General features: G+C 39.1%; 2 protein-coding genes across 2 annotated transcripts; both read right to left on the bottom strand.

Annotated features, from left to right (window-relative positions):
* Positions 1 to 9,069: 9,069 nt before the first annotated feature.
* Positions 9,070 to 10,155, bottom strand: LOC110933166 (glutamic acid-rich protein-like). The gene has a single exon (XM_022176400.1). It carries the CDS (start codon positions 10,153 to 10,155, stop codon positions 9,070 to 9,072), a length of 1,086 nt encoding a protein of 361 aa, XP_022032092.1.
* A 222-nt stretch (positions 10,156 to 10,377) lies between these two features.
* LOC110933167 (uncharacterized protein DDB_G0286299-like) lies at positions 10,378 to 11,058 on the bottom strand. Its single transcript, XM_022176401.1, has one exon. It carries the CDS (start codon positions 11,056 to 11,058, stop codon positions 10,378 to 10,380), a length of 681 nt encoding a protein of 226 aa, XP_022032093.1.
* Between the last annotated feature and the right edge of the window lie 5,382 nt (positions 11,059 to 16,440).

Raw genomic sequence — 16,440 nt, 5'->3', positions numbered from 1 at the left:
GATTGTGTCTCTACATGGGGTACCAGTGGCTATTATCTCTGAAAGGGATACCAGATACACGTCACACTTTTGGAAAAGTCTCCAACAGTCTTTGGGCACGCGCTTAAACTTCAGTCCGTCTTACCATCCTCAGACGGATGGGCAGAGTGAGCGTCCCATTCAAACTTTGGAGGACATGCTTCGTGCATGTGTGATTGATCTAGGTGGAAGTTGGGATAAGCACCTACCCTTGGTCGAGTTCTCCTACAACAATAGCTACCATACCAGCATTCAGGCTGCACCCTTTGAGGCACTATATGGTAGGAAGTGCAGAACGCCCATCTGTTGGGCAGAAGTTGGAGACACTGAATTATCGGGTCCCGATCTAGTCTTTGAAACGACGGACAAGATTACCTAGATATGTGACCGCCTGAAAGCTGCCTGGGATAGGCAGAAGAGCAATGCTGATAAAAGACAAAAACCTCTCAAGTTTGAGGTTGGCGATAAAGTTTTGCTCAAGGTGTCGCCCTGGATAGGGGTGATGCGATTTGGTAAAAAAAGGTAAGTTAAGCCCAAGGTATATAGGACTATTCGAGATCATCGAATGTGTAGGATCAGTGGCTTATAAGTTAAACTTACGAGAAGAGCTCAGCGGTATCCATAATGTATTCCACGTCTGCAATCTAAAGAAATGTCTAGCTGATGAATCGCTAGTCATACCACGCACAGATGTGCACATAGACGAGAGCTTGAAATTTATGGAAAAACATGTGTCGATTGAGGATCGACAGGTAAAGAAGCTTCGAGGGAAGCAGGTGCCTATTGTCAAGGTGAAATGGGATGCCCGTAGAGGTCCCGAGTATACGTGGGAGTTAGAGTCCGCAATGAAAGAGAAATATCCTCAATTGTTTCCATAAATCTCGAGGACAAGATTTCTTTTAAGGGGGTGAGGATGTAACACCTTGAAAATTTTTGTCCAATAATGTATGAACACGTGTCATAAGCTCTAAACGTGTGAAAGAATACATTAGAGGGACTAAAGTTGATAAACAGGGAAACTATGTGAATATAAGGGTCCAAAGTGTCAACAATGGATAATTATATTTAAAAATAGCCCTATAAGACGTTTATACCTTCAAACGAATAAATCATAGATCATACGAAGCTAAATATGAAAGAAAGTGAGAAGTTACAAACTTCAGGGGCTAAATGTGTCAACATGTGCAAAGTATACCTCTGAGTGACCTTTTGGCAGACCCGAAGCTTTGTAACAGTAAATTATACTCACTAGAATGTGTGGTAAAAATTTCATAAAGTTTCGTTATCGTATGAGAAAGTTATGATCAAATTCGTGCACGAGGGGTTAAAAGCGTCAACATTGAATTCTAAGGCCTTATGGATGATCTCAAAGTTAATAAAGGACTTAACTAAGTTAGTAAAGGTCCTAAGGCCCTTAAAAATAAGGTTAGAACGCTGAAATAGCAAAAATGGAACTTAAAACCACGTTACAAAGGACCAGGGACCAAAAGTGCAAAGTTTGAAACCTGTTTGGCTGGTTATAGCAGGCCAGGCGGCCCGCGTAAGAAACCTTTAAGGGTTACGCGGCCCGCGAGAGCAGCTCAGTATTAGAAAACATGCACAGCTGCCAGTCAAACCTGTAAACCGACTTTAATCAGTTGTTTTCTTATACCAGAGGCCTCTCCAATTGTTTTTCATGCAGTAGGGGCACTTGTCTTGATCTGGTAACAATAGTAGACCCTCTTGGCATGATCTTGTGAGATTAAAACTCCTATATAAAGAGCTCTAAGTTGTGACCATTTGTGGGCATTCACTTTCAAAGTTACAACTTACTCTTTAGAGCTCTCTGGACAGCAAGCAACCTTCTTAGTGATCCCTAAGCATAATTAGGACTCTTGTAAGTGTCCTTAACCCTTCCTAATCCGTTTTAGCTTAGTTAATTAGCTAAAAGTCAAACCGTCGTAATTAAGCTTTGACTTTGTGATTAATTAAAATTTTCTCAGTCAAATCACGAATTAAAAATACCTTTGAGTAGGTAATTATGTGGGTAATAAACCCTTAAAAGCGTATTTCCAGATTCCCACTCAAACTATGTTAATTGTCGAGTCAAAGCTTATCTTAAAAATTCAACAAAATGTTTAATTCCAAATTAATGCATAATTAGCAATGTAGGATATAACTTGGTAATTAATGTAAGAACATGTCCCCACATGTTCAACTCGACAATTTTCAGTTTACGCTCGGTTTAGAACCGAAAGTCGCAAAGTTTGACTTCTACTTTGACTTTCAGTTCTGACCCATTTAAGCCAAGTTTAGGATTGCCTTAGAGCTTCTTTTGGACCTATTTACATGTTAGTATAACCCTCTGAGATTATACAACTTGGTTAATTAGATATCCTATTCACATGCATGTTTCCGTTAAATGCCTATATGTTGACCATTCTGCCCAAATGACCTTAAAATATGATTTTTGAAAATGTTAAGGGCTAGACACCTTAGCTACTGATTTATAAGCTTGCATCCAAAATTTGAGGTCAGTCGGAGGTGTAGATTAAGAGTTATGCTCATTAACGTAATTAGAAGTTTCTTTAGTAATTAAATGGCGTAAATCACATATAGCCTATTTAAACCAAATTTTTGTACAAAGCTTAGTACCTATTGATATAAAATAATATTTTGAAATTTTTAAAGATTTTTATTCAATTTTAGGCTGAGCATAACTTAGTGTTCTAAGCTAAATTCGGCTAATGACGGTTTTGCCCTTTTAAGCTATAAAATGAGTTTTATAAATCCTATTGACCCCAAACCTTTTTCTACTGGTCTAATATATTAAATAAATTATTTTGAGCTTTCTGGAATTTTAAAAATATCAGATTTCTATATAAAACCCGGAAATTGCTCCAAATCGCCTTTTTAAGCGTTTTTAACGCATAAGTATGTGCTAGAACTTTTTTAAGCATATGGGGTTGAAACCTACTGATGTATTCAGTAAAATTTTATATTTTAACAGTAAGAGGGTATCTTAAGATCAGAATTCCAGTTTTGACCTTTTAGGCATATGTGAAATTACCAAAACGCCCCTACGGTGTCTACAATGATTAAGATTGATAAATTTCCCATAGGATTAATACCCTACTGTTATTACTTGGTAAAATAAGTTTATTTACTGATTTATTCAGACCTGTAACTCAGAATATCATTTAAGCTCTTTTACACCCTTTTAAAATGACCGAAATACCCTTATAAGACATAGTTTGGGTTTAAAACCATTTCGGGCATAATGGAAGATATCTTACTGATACCACAACATGTTTAAGGCATATTAACTTAGGAAACTTGTATATGACTCTTATGGTTGCTCGTTATGCACTTTACGCGTTCGGATCGGCTTATGTAACTAGTTTATTTATTTTAGCCGAAACGGGTAAAACCATATTATTTCGGTCTCAAAATCCAGAATGTGATTAAGTTACCCATATTAAACAAGTATGCATGCTTGTTGGGTCAAACCACATTCTAAAACGGTCTTCGCCTTATCGTGCGTTTGAACCGTAATCTTCATTTAAGAACTAACCGGTCTAGGCTTAGGCCAAATTAAAAGACCCGTTAGGATTCTAATAGGTTATTAAAAACCTTCATTTCCAGATATAGGAGCCCAGTAAAAGCTATGTGTACTTGCTATATTGATTTATACTTGCTCACGTAAATACATTTAACTTATTTTCCCTTATACGGGCTTGGGGTACGGTATATAAAATACCGCTTGGTCGGGTAATTGACCTTAACCGGTCGGTGGTTAAGAGTAGTCAAATAACCCGTTTGAAAATTTTGTTTTGTTTTTTAACGCCTTTGGGGGTTTAATAACCATGTCCCGGATATCGTTGGCATCATTCAAAGAATGGAAACGACCTTTGCACACGGGTGTAGGCGTACACCCGTAGTGCATTAAATCAATAAAGTATAACAGTCGGTACGAGAGGAAATCTCGCGGCGGAACTATACTATGTGGTGTGTCTATTAATCTTTAACCTGGCACGACCCGGAAAACTGAACGCATAACAAACATGTAATTCTTTTACAAGATTATAAGCAAATAATTATTCCAAGTTATAAAAAGTTTTGTGCCGCGGGCATTCAAATCAATTTTTAAAACCTTTTCAAAATGAGTCAGTTAAATTGTATTTACTAGTGTAAACTTACATATTTTCCAAAAAGGCTAAGTGCGGCTACTACGCGTAATTAGGTTGGCTACTCCTTAGCATCAATAAAAGTCTCGCAAGCTTAGGATGCATGAAGTCTGTTGAATAAAACTTTCCTCTTTGTTTTGATCCGCCTGTGGATCTATTTCAACTGTTGTGATACTTGATATTACAATTTTATTTGGTTGAAATAAATCTATCTTTTGCTTCCGCTGTGCGTTTATATTTTATATTGTTTGATTATGACGATATCAACTACATCACAGAATCCCCGACCGGGCCCACCGGTGACACGTGGAAAATTGGGGTGTGACAGTTTGCAATCATTCATATCAAATTTTGTTAAAAGTTGTTTGGCATATTTGCCTTGATGAATGAAAGTACCATTTTGCAGTTGCTTTACTTGGAGACCAAGAAAGCAATGTAGTTCACCCATTGCACTCATCTCAAACTCAACTGTCATGAGTTGTCTGAACTCTTCACACATTTTAGTACATGTGCTTTCAAAAATGATGTCTTCCACATAAATTTGGACAATCATCAAGTCTTTCCCTCTCTATTTTAAAAATAGTGTTTTGTGTATTTTACCTCTTGTGAAACCAATGGAAAGAAGAAAGTTGGAAAGAGTTTCATACCAGGCTCTAGGTGCTTGTCTCAAGCCATACAAAGCTTTTTTTAGCTTGTAGACATGATTTGGATAAAATGGATCCTCAAAACCAAGACGTTGACAAACATATACCTCTTCTTGAATCTTACCATAGAGGAATGCACATTTGATATCCATTTGAAACACCTTTATGTTGTGGTTGAGAGCAAAGGCCAGGAAGTCTAATAGCTTCCAATCTTACTAAGGGGAAAAAGTTTCATCATAGTCAATGCCCTCTTCCTGTCTGAAACCTTGAACTACTAGCCTTGCTTTATTCTTGACAACAATGCCCCTTTCATCAGTTTTATTTTTAAAGACCCACTTTGTGCCAATAGGACTCACACCCTCTGGCAGTGGTACAAGCTCCCATACTTATTGTCTTTTAAACTGTTGGAGCTCCTCTTGCATGGCCTCTACCCAGCTATTGTCTTTCAGTACCTCTTGGTACTTGACTGGCTGATGGAGATATAGAAAACTAGCAAAAAGACAAATGTTTTGGGATTAACTTCTTGTGAGCACCCCTTCACTAATGTTGCCAATGATTTGGTCTGGTGGATGAGAGTTCAATAAGATTAGATCTCCTTTGTATGGTACTATGGCATTTAATGGTGAGGGCTGTAGATGTGAATTATCTGAGCTAACAACTGTTGGTGACTTTGATGATCCAACGGTGTCTTGAAATGGAGGTGGAGGAATAGGTGGCAATGATGTGGAAACATGTTGACTTTTATCCACTGTTTGAGGATTTTTATCAACAATGTTTGATGATGTGGAAGCAGGGTTTAAAGGGCTTCTTTGGTCAACAACTATTGATGTAGCAGTGCTTGAGCTTTGATCACTTCATACCCATTGTCTGATGGAGGAGTTTGAGATGGACCTGCACTGTTAGTCTTGACAGAAACATTTTCAAAAGTAAATTTATCAAGATCAAACAACTCTGCAGGGTTTGCAGGGATTTTCATTGAAGAAAGTTCATTCAACTTCACATTCAAAGTCTCTTCCACTCTTTTGGTCCTTGTGTTAAACACTTTGTAGGCCTTAGAAGTGGTTGAGTATCCCAAATGATATCCACTGTCTACTTTGGCTGCAAATTCTGAAATTGAGTCTTTTAAGTTCAAAATAAAGCTTGGGCAGCCAAATACTTTAAAGTATGAGATCAGTGGTTTGATTTTATACAAAAGTTCATAGGCAGTCTTTTGATGCATGGGGTTGATTAAAAATCTGTTCTGGACATAGCAAGCTGTGTTTACTACCTTTGCCCAGAAAGTTAATGGCAAACCTGAATCAGCAAGCATGGTTCTAGCAGCCTCAATCAATGTCCTGTTCTTTCTCTCAACAGCCCCATTTTGCTCTTGTGTCCTTGGAATGCTGTACTGCCTTACAATTCCTTTTGACACACAAAACTCATCCAACTCCCTATTTCTGAACTCTGTGCCATTGTCACTCCTGAAGAGTTTTACTGGTAAGTCAAAGTGCTTTTCAACCTGTTTGACAAAGTCTTGCAGAATGCCGGCAGTCTCATCTTTGGAATGTAAGAAATAATTCCATGTAAATCTAGAAAAGTCATCTACAATTACCAAACAATATCTTTTCTTTTACAGGCTCATGACTTTTTATTGGGCCAAACAGATCCATGTGAAGCATTTGCAGGCACTTGGTTGTTTTGGACTCTTCCATGGACTTAAATGAGCTTTTATGTTGTTTTCCTTTAGAGCAAGAAACACAAACCTCAGGACAGGTGAATAATTTTTGAGGTAGACCTTTTACTAATCCCTGTTTTGACAAAGCAGTGATTGTCTTGAGATTTGTGTGCCCCAATCTCCTGTGGCAAAGTTCCGTCTCTTTGTTAGAGGCAGCTGAGAATAGACAAGCATCAGTCCTGGGTCTCTCTTTTGACAAATCAACTACATAAACATTGCCACTCCTTTGAGCAACAAGTTGGGTTTTTCCATTTTTTATTATTTCTTCAATCTTTTTAACCATTTCTGGTCAACAATCCTACAACAATCCTTAGTAAAGAATGAGCCATAGCCCTTATCACTCATTTGTGAGACACCAAGGAGGTTGAACTTTAGATTGTCTATTAGATTGACATTTTCAAACTTAACATTTCCAGACTGTACTGTACCAGATCCCATCTCCTTCCCTTTACTATTATTACCTAAAGTAGGGCTCTACATCCAGTCATGTGCCTGGAGCCTCCACTATCTACATACCAAAGACTATCTAAGCATGCAGAAGCTCCCTGCACATCAAGTAAATAATTAGTTCAGGAGGGTCTCCAAAGCCAATAAGGCTTTTGATGGGCTCTCAACAGTGTATATGTTAAGTTCAGGTGGATGGACAGTGGTTAGCTCAGGGGTTTGGACAATTTTAGAACTGTTTTTCTCTAACCACTGTTGGGGGTCTTGCCCTATCATCTGTTGGTTCCCAAAGGATTCCTGTTCACTCTTGGTTTAGAAGACCTTTTCTAAACCTCATAAACATGTGGGACCCTAGGGTATGGTGGATGACCTTTACCTCTTCAGTATTGGTTTGCAGGGGGTGCATCAGTCACCTGAACTTCTCTTTTAACAGAGGTTTGGTTCAGCTGTTTGGTAACAGCTGTTTGAACTGGCACAAACAGTGGTTGGTTCTTGACATATGGTTTTGATGAACTCATTGGTGTTTTTGTGTAGGACCGTATTTGACAGCCTATGGAGTCAATCAGAGCTAGCAACTACTGAAAATGCAGCGGAAATACAAAATCGGCATGAATCAAAGCAGAAATGAGTAGAAATAGATGGAATTCACTTTAAAATAGTTTTCTCATTCAATCTTCACAAAATACACGGGCAACAGTTCGGCTACACGGGTGACATGGACGTACAAAATGAGAAAACAACTTAGGTATATATAGGGGATGTAGTTTCGCTCATATGAACATGTCCCCTGGAGCGAAACCTTAATCAAGTAGTTTCGCTCTAACGGACATGTCCATATAAGCGAAACCTCAACAACAAAACAAGACATTTACACTTTCAACCCCTATACAATACATAATTAACACATCTAGACCCTATACATTGATCAACTAAGACTAATACGCAGGCTTTAGACATTATGCACCAACAAACTACCCCTCGGATACAGCCGCAGTCTTCAGTCTTGGTCTTCGGGTCTTCAAATTGCTCTGAACGTTTCTTCCCTTGGCTTCGGCTTTCTTCTGAGCGCATTCCTTACCATATCATTATGTTTCCTTCTTGCCTTTTCCTCTTCAGCTTGAATCTTCATAAACATTCCTTTCTTCTATTCAAGCTTTTGACATTCACGCTTAGCTTTTCTCTTCATTTTCTCATCAAGTGACCACCATGCAGACTTCCATTTAGTTTCAGAGTTGATGCTTTTCTGAAAACACAGAGTTACAACTCGCTGAAATTGCATAGCCTGTTCTTTGTCTTCTGGCTAATAATGAATTTGTTTTATGAAAAGACATTCGATATCCTTTGCAGAGCAATTCACGAGCCACATAGGATCATACACGTGTATTTCTCTAATTTATCCACATGCTCTGTAAGTAATCACTGCTTCAGTAGTAATGCAACTATAAACCCAGACCATGAAGCCTTTGTAAAACTCTTGTTCCATCGGTTGCACTGGTATAGTTTTCATCGTTCTAGGCTTTTTCACATTCAGTATTGTCTCTTCAACTCTTGCTTCTTGATTAACTCTTCTAACTCTCTTCGGACGATGTGGCTTCCAGTGTTTAAAGTCTCTTAAAGCCTCAAACTTTATCAAACTCCACATTCCGACATCATTCTTCCTGGCAGGATAACCCAAAGTTCTGACTTTAGATAATTCATCCACATCCCACCATGGAAGTGACATAATATCATGTAACTTTTCAAAATACTGCACGCCACATTCTCTTCTTATCGCATACGCATTAATCTGTGGTAGAAAACCCCAGCTGATAATATCACCGAGTGATACGCTTCTATCACGTTGATAATACTTTAGTGGCCTTTTAAATTTCCTCTCGTGACTAACTCTGAACCATTTCTTTCGTTCTTCCTTTGCCATATTTTTTTGAGTTCCATCAAAGTTCTTATCTTTCAAAATCTCAGAAATTTTTCTTCTCAACTCATCACGATTCTCTTCTGTGAAGAATTCCATCAATGCTGGCAACTGTGAAGTATCTTCATTGACGCTTTCATCATCTGTCCAGTCTTCTACTTCAACTCTATCCTACAAATCAGCCTCCTCAACATAACGATACTCATATTCAGGCTGCTGATTGATATCAAAAGCATTCAATTCTTTTTCAAACTCAGCATTCATGTCTTCTTCAAAATCAAATTTGAATTCAGGATGCACCATGCGATTCATTTCCTTAATTGTTTCCAACGTGTAAGTATGGAAATGCTCTCCTTCTTCACGATAAGTATCTAACCTCAAAATTAACTTTGCAGCTTGTTGAACATTTTGTGTATCACTTGACTCCCCCTTTCCATCTCCTTCCCCTGATTCTTCATTTACTGAATCGTTCATTAGATCATCAACATTCTGTTCAGAAGAAGCCTCAGTAACTTTCAACCCTGTACCACCCTGAGCATCATCATCATCATCATCTTTACCAGATCCATGACTGCTCGCAGAAAATACTTTCTCATCTTTATCATCTTTCTTTTCTTCCTCCTCTTCTTCATCATCTTCATCACTACTGCCACCCATTAATTCTTCAAGAGGAGTATAATCCTCAAAAAGACCACAAACAGCAGAGATAGGCGTAGGATTTTCAAGAACTGTAGCAGGAACAATCGATCTTTCTGTCAGAGCAGAACTTCCTTCAACACCTTTGCCTTTGTCTTTCATTTGTTTATCAATCTCTGCTTGACGTTGTGCTCTGAGCTCTTCAAGTTGCAGCTCTTCAAACCTTTGCTCTACCGACGTTCCGAGCATGCTTTCAGCCACTTTATTCAGGATATAAAATTCATGATCTCTGAACGCTTTGGCTGCTTCAAGCTCTTTGTTCTTTAACTTGAAGTATTCATTCTGTTCATCACGTCGAACTTTCTCTTCTTCAAGCTCCGCAACTCTTACTTTCAAAATGTCAATCTCTGACTGATCAGAATCAATCTTTTTCACCAACTCTTTGTTATCATTCTCCAACCTCTTTACTCTCATTTCCAGAATTTTTTCACGGTCAATCACCCTTTTATTTTCAGCAATTAACTTCTTGTTCTCAGCAATCACTTCATCAACTTTCTTTTCAACATTCTTGACTTGTGAAATGTTTGCGAAATCAAAATCTCCCACATCATCAAGACTCATATTTGAAGGAACATTTGGAAAACCTTTGTATCCTGCAGAACCAGGTGTTAATTGACCTTGGGTGAGTGGAGGTGTTTGAAAGATATCTTGTGAGGTAAGAAGGGTTTGTTGTGGTGGAGGTGAAAGATGTAAAGGTGAAGGGTGTCTTGGTGGTGTTGGTTGTTTAGGTGACGAAGATTGTTGTGGTGGAGTAAATTGTCTGGGTGGTGATTGAATTGGTGATTATGGTGGTGCTGGTTCATGTGGTGGTGTAGGTGGTTTCTTGGACTCTTTGGAAGACTTTTTCTTCAAAACAGTCTTTGATATTTTGATCTTTGGAGTGACTTTGCGTATCTTTGGAGAAACCACTTTCTTTCTAGCTCCGGCTTTCTTTTTACTGCCTTGAGGAGATTGTGATTCTGAGACGTGTTCTGGAGAAGGAACATAAACTTCATCATCATCCTTTTCCTGTCTCTTTCTCTTTCTTAACGACTTTTCTTTTTCTGTTTCCTCCTTAATTCTTCGTAAACGTTCAGTCTCATCAACTTCCTCATCTGAAGAACTAGAAGAGCTTGTAGTATCTTTGTTCACATCATCTCCCTCAACATCATCAATAACCTTTTCTTTCCCTTTCTGAACTTCAACATTCACAACTTTATCAACATCAGCAACCACTATTGGCCCTGTCTCCAAGACATCAATATCAAACAAATCATCAACATTAAAAGGATCATCTTCAGCAGTTACTACTGGTTCCTTTTCTGCAATGATCACTGGATTATCTTCTTCCGGCTCATCAACTAAAGATGTTTTAGTAGCTTTCTTTTGCTTCTTCTTTGGTTGCGATGAAGATTCCTCAACATTCTGCACAATAGGAGTGGCCTTTCTGCTTTGATTCATGCCGATTTTGTATTTCCGCTGCATTTTCAGTAGTTGCTAGCTCTGATTGACTCCATTGGCTGTCAAATACGGTCCTACAATCAAAATTCAAAATTTTTATTTGTGAAAATACTTGAATGCACTTTGAGTGAAAACACTTTTGTGCACTAAAAGCGAAAATACTGATGTGCATAAAAGCGTAACTACAAGATGTGCATAAAAGTGGAACCATATATGTACTAACAAGCGGAACCTCACAATGTACAAATAAACGAAACCATTGAATATGACATTTTGAGCGAAACCACATACTGATGTTCAAATGAACGGAACCTCATACAATGTACAGATGAGCGGAACTCCCTCAATACACCGTGGGGCGAATCACTAACAACCCCACAAAATTTTATCAAATCACACAATTGAACTTATTAGACAGTTAATGTGACAAATCCGACACTTAGGGTTTGTTTTTATTTCATTTTTGACCATTAATGAACCCTAGATCTAAACCTGCAATGTCCGAAAATTTACAAACTTTAGTTTTCATCAAATCTGGAACAATCAGTACACACATCATGATTTACACACTCAGAAGACAACAAATACAACATTTCATGAACAGATCTAACAGTTTAATCCCTAAAAACTACGTTTTAGATCCTATCAATGTCCGACAGTTCAAATTTAGAATGATTCAGGTCAAATTGAAACAGAATCAACCTTGCCCATGATTGTAAACTAAGAGAATAACAAAATCTGTATGAATTTGGGCGGCACTTCGTTTGTAAATCGATGATTTAGGGTTTCGCTTAAACATTGCCGGAGAAGATGATCAGATAAGCGAAAGGGTGATAAATGACATTATGAGCGGAACCCCCGACTTATATAGTTGGTATTGTTTCGCTCTTATGACCATTGACACATAAGCGGAACCTTTTGGTAGCTAAAAGCGAAACCACTTGAAGCATCTAACAGCGAAACCATGTTTAATTGTGACATATGAGCGAAACCATGTTGTGATTTTCAAAAATTTTGATTTTTAACCCTTTTCTGATTAAACACCGTCACATCCAGTTGACCAAGTCAAAGTCAATGACCTTGGTCAACTGCTTGGCCCACCAAGTCCAAGTTAATGACCTTGGTTGACCGAATTATGAAGTACGCAGTTGTTTTATTCGGAAAATAGTTCAAATGATTGAACTTTTGAACGTTTTGGGCTTTCAAACACATTTTAACTTGTCAAACACTGTACCAATCATTTTTCTGCATCACCAGCTTACCCAGCCCTCATCATATACTGACATGAACTGCACAAAGCATTGATCGTCCGATTCCCAATGTCAGTTGTCGAAAATAAATGAGAACTAAAATCTTTTTGAAATTTTTATCTAGATAAACTAAAAGCTGTAAACACAATATTTTTGTGAGTGTGTTAGGGGATCATATCAGCTGCCGACTAGACACAAGCACCTTTAAGCTGTTAATTCATTTTAAGCATTAAACAATTCGTGTAGATTGCCGATATATTGATCCTCTTAAATTCTCACAAAACGTTCAATTTGTTCAGGATACAGACTTAGTGTTTTAGAACTTAAACATCTACATGTGTCCCACCTCAGTATACACTCCCGTATCCTGACCCTAGTATTCAGTCTTACAGGTGAATATACCTAGATGATATCTGTAATGGTGTGTTGTGCGAGGGCCGTGAGAGCTCAGATCGATACTTTCGTATACGCAGAGAGATCACGGATTCGACTTTATGGTGGGTCCCCTTTAGAGGATCTTTTTGATTTCAACAGCAGCGACTATCATTTTTATTGTTTCATCAGCATGCTGAGGGCTAAGCTATGTTTTAAGCTGCAGAAAGCATTATCCTGGGACTATGTCAGTATTTCCATACAGCAGAAGTCCCGGGATAATACCTTAGATATCACTAAGCATAAAGACCTAGTATCTCAGAATACGGGACCCTTCAAACAGGATTTCAGGGGTTACCTATATATCCTGGAGGTGTTCCCCATGTACATGCAAGTGAATTTAAGTTTATATCCCAAATTGATCTACTGATTTTATGAAAACCTACAGGCACATCTTTAACGAGACTGCTTAATTGCATTTTATACAATACAATTCTTTAGTGTACTGTGTCCGTCTAGCTGATGTACTATCATTTCCCCTATTCTACACAACTCTTTTTGAAGTTTTCTAATGTTTTTAAATTTTTGGATTTTATCATGTTTTTGTATTTTTCTGCGAATTTCTCCCCATAAAACTAAAATATATTTTTGTGTTTTTTTGTTTTTATCAAAAAGTAGAAAATAAACTGTACAAACAAAATTGACAACTCGACAAAGGTTCACGTCAGATCGCTGCCCAACTCGGCTTCACATTCAATAACCCTCCCAGATTGTAGATTTTTCATCCCGTTTAACCTCAAAAGGTAATAGAATCTCTTTTTATCAAAAGGTTTAGTATAAAAACCCGCTTTCTGTTCATCGGTGTGCAAGTGTTCAATCCGAATTAACTTTTTCTCGTGACAATCACGGATAAAGTGGTGACGGATTTCAATGTGTTTAGTTTTTGAATGATGAACCGGGTTTTTAGTTATGTTGATAGCTGCTTCATTGTCCACATAGATAGGAGTATCTAAGAACTGCAAACCGAAGTCTCGCATCTGCTGTTGGATCCAAAGGATCTGCGAACAACAGCTGGAGGCTGAAACGTATTCAGCCTCGCAAGTAGAGAGCGCTACTGCGGTTTGTTTCTTACACTGCCAGGTGACGAGTCGAGTTCCGAAGAACTGACACCCAGCAGTGGTGGACTTTTCCTTTTGCTTGCAGCTGCCAAAATCAGAATCAACAAAACCAGATAAAGTAAAGTCACCCGATCAAGGATACGACAAGCCGATGCTTGGGCAGCCTTTCAAATACCGTAAGATACGTTTCACTATGGTCAGGTGTGACTGCTTTGGATTTGACTGATATATGGCACAGAGACACGTCAGATACATGATGTCTGGATGGGAGGCCGTGAGATACATAAGCGATCCAATGATTGATCGATACAATGTCTCGTCCATCTTCACTCCATTCTCGTCTGGACAAATTCCATGATTCTACGGGTGGATGCAGGACTGCAATCTATCATGTCGAACTTGTCGAGCACGTCCTTCACATACTTCGTTTGGTGAATGAAGATTCCGTCGGGCAATTGTTCCACCTGCAGCTCGAGGAAGAACTTCATCTCCCCCATTGAACTCATCTCGAACTTCTTCTTCATTACCCTCTCAAATTCTTTGCAAAGGTCATTGTTCGTGGATCCAAAAATGATATCGTCCACATAAATTTGCACGATCAACAAGTGACATGCTTCTTCTTTCATGAACAACGTGCAAATTACTGTCCCTCTTGAGAACCCATTGGCTAACAAGTACTGAGAAAGCGTCTCGTACCAGGCTCTCGGGGCCTGGTGAAGACCGTACACTGCTTTGTCCAGTAGATACACCTTGTCTTTGTGCAGTGGGTCTGTAAACCCCGGTGGTTGCCCCACGTACACTTCCTCTTTGATCTTTCTGTAAAGAAGCCATATTTTACGTCCAGTTGATAAACTTTAAAATCTTTCCATGACGCATAGGCTAGAAAAATCCGAATTGCCTCGAGTCTGGCAACCGGTGCGTAGACTTCCTCGTAATCTATGCCTTCTTGTTAACTGAAGCCTTGAACCACTAGTCGTGCTTTGTTTCTCACCACGCCACCTCTGTCACCACGTTTGCACTTAAAACCCCATTTTGTTTTGATTAGCTTCTGATTCGGTGGCAAATCGACAAGTCTCCAGACACCCAGCTTTTTGAATTGTTGCAACTCCTCCTTCATTGCATTCACCCAGCTATCCTCGGTCAATGCCTCTTTGTAAGTTCTGGGTTCCATCTGTGAAATAAAACATTTTAGTGAGACTTCTTTTTGCATATCAGCAATAGATGAATAGAAACATGTAAGAGCTCGATCTGTTTGATGTCGGGTTTTGACACCACTTTGCAGGTCGCCAATAATTTGTTCTGAAGGATGATAAGACAACGTCCGAGGCATTGCATTGTCAGGCACATTCACTTCCGATTCCAAACTCGATATGTCAAGATCAGCAATTTGATCCTCAGCTTCCGTTGGATCCTCGTCAAAAGTCGGAGCGGGTTCCGCTTCTGAGTCGTCAGAATCATCAAACGATGGAGCTGGTTCCTCTGGTGGTTCGTGAGCTGTTCCACTTGGTCGTGCTTCATTGTCGTGAGTACCCACGGTGGATTGAGGAACTATTGGCGGATTAAACACTTGTTCCTGTGGCATATTTTGCTGATACAGGTACATAAGAGCTAATTCCTCATCACTCGGCTGAACCGGCAAATGAAACGACTCCCAGAGCTTGTCGTAGTCGAATAGGAATCTTTGTCCAGGAAGTTGTGGGGATGGAGTGTGCTTCTGACAATCCACGTGCTGGACATGAATTACCTTTCCCAGACTTAGTACGAACACCCTCTTCAGCGGGCTAGCGTAACCTACAAAGAAACCCTCATTAGATTTAGCGCCAAATTTGTCGTTTTCATCAATAAAAGTGCAAGGAGATCCAAACGGCTCTAGAAACTCAAGATTCGGCTTATAACGGTGCAGCAACTCAAACCAAGTCTTTTTATACTTCTTGACAGTGAGAACCCTATTCAATGTGTAACATGCTGCTGAAACTGCTTCACTCTAGAAAAAGATTGGTAGCTTGGAATCGGCTAACATTGTACGGGCTGTTTCAATCAGGGTCCGATTCTTTCCTTCAGCTACGCCATTCTGCTGTGGAGTGTACGGCGCACTGAATTCATGAAGAATTCCTTTCTCATTGCAGAACTCGTACATCTTGTTGTTTTTAAACTCCGTTCCGTTGTCGCTCCGAATCCTCCGGATGGGCAGTTTATACACCTTTTCCATCTTCTTGAAAAGCACCATCAATGACTCAAAAGTTTGATCTTTTCGTTCCAAGCACACTACCCAAGAAAATCTCGTAAAGTCATCAGTCACCACCAGGTAATATAAGTCTCCGCTGATGCTCTTTACGTTGATAGGCCCGAAGAGATCCATGTGCAATCTCTCATGAGGAAGTGACTTTTGAGTCTGCTTTCCTTTCTTGCACGCTATACAATCATCATTCAAGTGAAAATTCTTTAGATTTACACCATCAACTAAATCATTATGTACCAAAAAGTTCATTTTGCGAACATGAATGTGGCCCATCTTTCGATGCCACAAAATCGAATCTTTTTCTGTCGCTTTAGTTTTAGACACAAAACACTGTTTCTGATGGGATGTTGGCGTTGCGACGCTCATATCAAGTATATAAAGATCATTCTCCCGCGGAGCACGCAACAACACCATCTCATCAGGGATT

Source organism: Helianthus annuus, chromosome 4, assembly GCF_002127325.2.
Source record: "Helianthus annuus cultivar XRQ/B chromosome 4, HanXRQr2.0-SUNRISE, whole genome shotgun sequence".
In the NCBI taxonomy this organism is placed as follows: Eukaryota; Viridiplantae; Streptophyta; class Magnoliopsida; order Asterales; family Asteraceae; genus Helianthus; species Helianthus annuus.
This window is presented reverse-complemented; position numbering and strand designations above follow the sequence as displayed.

What these genes read in the sequence shown, in the direction of transcription:
- LOC110933167 (XM_022176401.1), bottom strand. Translation starts at nt 11,058, where the DNA reads ATGCAGCGGAAATACAAAATCGGCATGAATCAAAGCAGAAAGGCCACT.
- LOC110933166 (XM_022176400.1), bottom strand. Translation starts at nt 10,155, where the DNA reads ATGAGTCTTGATGATGTGGGAGATTTTGATTTCGCAAACATTTCACAA.